The sequence below is a fragment of the Cannabis sativa genome, chromosome 7 (genome assembly GCF_029168945.1).
Source record: "Cannabis sativa cultivar Pink pepper isolate KNU-18-1 chromosome 7, ASM2916894v1, whole genome shotgun sequence".
In the NCBI taxonomy this organism is placed as follows: Eukaryota; Viridiplantae; Streptophyta; class Magnoliopsida; order Rosales; family Cannabaceae; genus Cannabis; species Cannabis sativa.
In genome coordinates, this window is record NC_083607.1 from 5196080 (window position 1) to 5202319 (window position 6240).

General features: G+C 35.6%; 1 protein-coding gene across 1 annotated transcript; it reads left to right on the forward strand.

Moving 5' to 3' along the window:
• The first annotated feature begins 4074 nt into the window (after positions 1-4074).
• On the forward strand, positions 4075-5788 carry LOC133029286 (uncharacterized). Its single transcript, XM_061101765.1, has 2 exons — positions 4075-5169; positions 5262-5788. Exons 1-2 carry the CDS (start codon positions 4350-4352, stop codon positions 5522-5524), a joined length of 1083 nt encoding a protein of 360 aa, XP_060957748.1. The 5' UTR covers positions 4075-4349; the 3' UTR covers positions 5525-5788.
• The last annotated feature ends 452 nt before the right edge of the window (positions 5789-6240 follow it).

The window sequence follows — 6240 nt, forward strand, 5'->3', positions numbered from 1 at the left end:
ATCGGTCCCTTCCGATGCATACTCCATAAATCCAACCCAAGCTTACTTCAACCAATGTCCTGGAAAGGACATAGCACTTATCCAAGGTGCAAGTAAACTACATTGTAGATTATCATATCAGTTAAACCCGGTGTACTGATAAATCATAGGAATACATTTAATCACACAATCTTGATTACTTTCCATTGTGTTGACAACACAATAAACAAGAATATCGATGTGATAAGGATTTGGATGAATTTATAAATCAAATAAATAAATGATCATGTGAACCAAATAACACATTAAACAAGTAATGAAATTAAATCTGTTTCTTTACTGATAATTGAATAAAAAAGATTACATTGAAATAAAATTTTATTTAGGGCACAAAGCCCAACACAGACCCCATCAGGGACCTACCCAGGAAATCACCAATATTGGTAACCTGCCCTTTATCTCTATTACCCCATCGGGAGTCACACATACATACTGTAAATAACCTCCTATCAAAGCCAATTGGTAAGGTACGTGCATAATTCTTAACAAAATGGACATAGTGAAAGGATAGAGGAGACTTACAAGCACCCAAGGTACCCGCTCCGGGGGCACCAGAGTTAGGGACTGGGAAAGGAAATGAAAGTCTCTAAACAACCAAAGGCTTGTCTATCTTCTATTGCGCCTTTCGACCTGCTGCGCTCTGGGTACGAGCTACTAAATCCTCATGCTCCTTTCTACTTCAGTATTTTTGATATTTAGTCTCTGCTTGGAGGATCTCCATTCGGAAACTCTGCTCAACCTCCCTATTTTGAGCATTCGAACACATAACGTTTGCCAAGTTAGTGTCGTTAACTAACTAGTGGCCTTGAATGAGTTTGGCCCTCCAGTAGTTGGTAGTCGTGACCAAGTCCCCCATGTTAAGCTCCTCCTTGGTAAGAGTTACAAAAATGGCAGCGTGGTTCATGAAAAAGCTGAATCGGAGCTGTTCGAAGCAGTGGAGGAATCTGAGTCCACTCAGTCAAAAGGTCAGGATGCTAAAAAGCTTTGAAACTGGAAGAGAAAAAAATTGGTGACGATAATCCTTGATATTCTTTTGAAAGTTAAATAGGAGGCGAGTCTCATTGGAAAGATGAGCTTAGAGGGAGTAAAAGCCATCCTTGCATTTTCCCCCTTCTTAGGGACATAAAATAAATTGTAAAAAATTATAATTTTAACAGCGTTGGGAGCAGCCCAACCACGTGAAGCATAAAAAATAAATAATCCTGACAACAGGCGATATCCTTGAGGTATCAATTTGTATGGAGCAAGTCGTACAAAAACTAGGAAGTTTATAAAGTAATCTTGAAGCGGGAGCATGACGCTGACCATAAAATGTGCTTGGCACCATGCCCCAAACCCTCTGTAGTTATAATTGGGGGTTTTAGTCTCCTGAGACAAATGGTGGAAAACTCCTAGGTCCTGGGGCTTGATCTCTTTTTCAGTTACAATGGTTGACAAGTGGTGAACACAACCCATGGATGAGTGTAATTCTTTAGTTTCCCAACCAATTGCACGGTGTACATAGTTTGTGACTAAGACGGGACCCTGCATCACCATGTCAAGAGGCACCACGGGGTATCGTGGGACCACGACCTGAGAAGTAAAAGAAGCAACAACTTCAGGATTCGACATTCTGGTTGATGGGTGAAGTTTTAAGATTTCTTAATCGAAAGCGTGAAAGTTGTACTTATGAAGATCCCTCAAGACGTCACTCATCTGAAAAGACAAGAGTTATCCCAGCAGTTAGCCCCCATATCAGACCCTAAGAAAAAATGGAATGAGGGTCCCCTATGAGGCCCCATCCGGAGCAAGCATAGAAATTTCACATGCTTTGCATTAGGTGCAAACCGCACCATAACAAGCAACAATGGTACAGAGGTGGGGAAGAAGAGGAAAGGGGCAGAATCTACTAGTCCTAACAAGGAAATATGTTGCCTCAAAATAAATACTAAGGACGACTTGGGAAAGTTCCCCCAACCACACATAAAGTACCAACAACACAGCCATGCCAACATATCCCCAAGTAGAGTTATGAAAATAACGCAAGGGAAAGCAGAAGTCCTTAAAGTTGGAAACTTACAAATAGAAGAAAATCGAGTAGCCAGGGACTCTGATGCGAAACGCTTGTACAATCAAGCTTGTCAGCAACGAAGAAAGAGTAGAAGGAAATCTGGATTGCTTGAAATTTTGATTGGCTTTGAATATCCTAAGAGATCTGAAGGTAGAAACCTCAAAGAATAAAAATGAAGGATTTTTATAGACCAGCCAAGGTGCGTGAATCAACAGTCATCCAACGGTCTTCATTCGAAAATTAAAAGCCATATGATCCAACGACTAGGGAACGGTTAGCATGTGGACAAAACCAAAAGAACAGTTGCACCACTCGAAAGTCCCTCTAACATCCCGTAATTAATAACATTAGAATCGACTAAAATCAAAATGGTTTCCTAAAAAATGAGGGAAATAATGAGTAGTATTTAAAATAGGCACGCGTAATGTGACGTCATCGCTTTAGGAGGCACATCGCAAGTCCCATTTTGTAAAAATTATAAAAAAGGACTTGGGATAAATGTTGTCTAGGATTTCTCCCAAAATAGGTGGCAGTATAGGAGTATGCCATGTGACAATAGGACTCAGGGGTACGAGACACATCACCCTAATTACCCCCGAAGTAAAGTAATGAAAGACTAGTCATCTCCGGGAGTACCCAGCTAGTCCGCAAGCATCCCTCGTTTGATCTTTTCTGCGAGTGAGATGTAACTGGAGGATGGAACGAGAGGAGTAGTGAAAGATGATGTCACTAAAGGAGTATAATAGTGTATACACATTTCATGCATCATGGGGAAGAATATCAGACGCCTTACTCTGACTAACGTGTTTAAGGGTAAAAGCCCATCATCCCAAATTAATTGTACGAGCCCCCAGGCATCAATCAGTGACTGCATAATGAGCCGCCAAGTCATAAATAAGGGATAAATCACATTCCACCAAACACCTATAGATAACCTAAAACCCATCACAAAGTAGGCAATTATGCCTGAGTCGGATTTAGAAAATTGTGTCAAGTATGGTGCAAACAAGTATGACAATAACGACTTTTCACCACTATTATGAGCCTATATATACTCTAATGATAAAATGAAATGGGAATCGACCAAGTGAAAGCTCTGTAATAAATACTCTCATAAATATAAAGACTCGTGAACTAAGACTCATTAATGCCCCAATCACCTAAAAATCTTTTCTCTTAACTTCCATTAAATCTTTCATACATCTCTAACCATTAGTTGCCAAAAATCCCAGTCAACACTCATATATCCCTTTAATACACATATTACTCCATATTTAATAAAATATGATTTACTTACTATAATTAAGTTTTCGTGATATTACACGTGACTCTCTATTATTATTATTATTATTATTATTATTATTATTATTATTATTATTATTATTATTATTATTATTATTATTATTATTATTATTACTACTACTTGAAAGCCATACGTAACTGTATTAAATTTTGCAACAATTTCACTCATTAATGAAAGTTGCCTTCAAGAACTATAAGAAGCTCCCAGAGCTGGAGTTGATAACAAGCTAGGTCATTTGTGAGCATAAGTTCTTCTTCCCAACTGGTAGAATCTCCAAGCATCACGTGTTCGATCAAGATTTTAAGACTATAATTTTCAATCACACATATAACATTAATCCAATTACGAAAAATTTATCTTAGAGTTATAGCATAATATATAAATTATAAAATCTATTTATTTATTTATTTATTTATGCACACGTAGTATCATCAGTTCTACTATGTGACGCTATTTTTTCTGAAGCACCACTACTTACTACTCACTCCTACCAACCAAACCAATCATCTCTTTTAGTTTTAACCCACGAAACTACTTCATACACGTTCAACGTGGGATATTATTGTCAAAACAGTTTAAATGTTTTCTTATTTATCTATTAATTAATTAATTTAATATAACTCTAATTAATTAATTAATATTTAAGTACACCTCTATCGTACTAAACAATTCTATTACCCGAGTAGGAACTAGTAGGAGTAGCAGCTGTCTTCATTTTCCTTTTTCCTTTTCCCAAGTGTGAACACTGACCAAAATTTTCTCACCTCCACACCTCTCTTTATTATTTATTATCCCATTTCCCTTTTCTTTTCAATCACAATCCAATTTCAGTCTTCAATCTGCTGACAAAATTTGACTCTTAAAATAAAGAATAGTACTTTCATATTCAAAAATTCTCTTTCTTATTCCTCAGTACTAAAAATCACACTCTCTTATTATTATTATTGTACCATTACTATGGCCAAATCGGAAACCACAAACGCCGGCTGTTTTTCCGGCGTTCTCCGGCGAATGTTGTGCACAGGAAACGTTCCCACACACCCATCTGAAAATATCAACGATTCAGTTCCAAACCCAAGTGAGTTGTTGTTCAAATCTTTTCCGGTTAAGAAGAACAAGCCTGAAATTCAAGGCCAAACCAGTCCTGGCGTGGTGGCGAGGCTAATGGGTTTGGATTCTCTACCTGCGGACACAAAATGGGTCCCCAAGGAACGAAGTCAACGAGACTCTTTCTGTCGAAGCAAGTCAGTCAATTTTGCGGATTACATGCTCAACTTCGACACAGCCGACGCTCACCATCGTCGTGTGAGAACTTCAGTGTCGTTTCGTGAGAGTCCAGTGTCGTTTCAGCAACAAAGTGGAGATTTTGTTGTCGTTTATTTGGATGATAAGAAGAAAACGACACCAAAAGTGGAGATGGGTTTTGGAGAATCAAAGCAGGGGAAGGTGAAACAGAGGAGTAAGAAGAAGAAGGAATTAGAAGAGAATAATGTTGTTCATAATAAGATTTCTAAGTTGAAAAATGAGCCAAGGAGAAAAATTATTACACCACCACAGGAGAATTATCGAAACGAGTGTAGTGGTGTGAAATTAAAGGCTTTGAAGACTGAAAATAGAAAGAAAGCTCCGGAAAAATTTGCTAAGAAGAGAAAAAATTCCCATGCAAGTAAGAAAATTCAACTAGATGAGAAGAACAACAACCCAGAAAATACTATCTCTGATTCTTTTCTTGATGAGGTTTATGATCTTCTTATTCAACATGAAACTTTGTTTTCAGGTTAGTTTAATACTATTTTTATAAGACATTTCTTTTTTTTTTTTTCTTAATTATTTGTTGACAATTTTATTTTATTTTTTTGATTGTTATAGGAGAAAAGTTAAGGTCAGAAAATGGAAGAGATTATGGTGAAATGAAGGAGAGGAACTTGGTTGAGGAATGTATAGAGCTTGCAGAACAACTTGGGAAGTTAACAGAAGAAGATTTGATTGAGTCATATTGGAGTTGTTGTTCTAAGAATGAAAGAAAGCTTAATTTGGAAATGTTTGAAGAAATTTCAATGGATTTTGAGCAACCTATTCTTGATTTGCTACTTAATGAGGTTATTAGTGAACTAGTTGAAATTTCTCATTAAGTAGATCATGATTCATGATTCACGATCATGTTGTTTTTTGGGTTCTTAACTTCATGAAAATGCTACTTGTTTTCTTGTGTATACATCAATAATTTCTTCTAGGGTAATGATATGTGCACTTTTTGTACCAAAACGCTTCACTTACTAATGCTTTTATGTTTTTAGAAATGCTTAATGACACTCTAGTAATTATGTGTGAGGTGTAATATTGATATTGGTGTACTTTAATATAGGTTTAGACACTTTGGTGCCTATGCTCTTATATTTTTGTTGTTGTAAATTTAACTTCACTGACTGAAAAAACTAACATGTTGCATTATTAAATCACTTTCTCTTTTATATTTTTCTCTATATATAAGTGTATATATATATATATAGGTGGACTCTTAATGGGTATTATTCATTTATGGGTAATATTATAAAAATTTGAGTTTTTATGCTTAGTTTATCTATCTAATTAAAAAAGTCTCTCATTTTTACATTATATAAGTTGGGGTTGTTTTATTGACCGAAAAAAATTAAGAAAAAAAATTTTCGACAACAATAAAAAATGAGTTTGACTTAAGTATTTTGTATATAAACTTATTTTTGATATTTTTTTTAAATTAAACAGCTAAATTAAGCATAGAAATTAAAATTTCTTTTTTATTATTCGCCATTGGATCAAAATCTAATAGTTTAATATTTTTAAAATTAATTATTATAGTTAAATTATT

Excerpts from the sequence above, each read along its gene's own strand:
- LOC133029286 (XM_061101765.1), top strand. The coding sequence starts at position 4,350 with ATGGCCAAATCGGAAACCACAAACGCCGGCTGTTTTTCCGGCGTTCTC. Across the intron at positions 5,170-5,261 it reads ACATGAAACTTTGTTTTCAG|GAGAAAAGTTAAGGTCAGAA; the intron begins GTTAGTTTAATA and ends TGATTGTTATAG.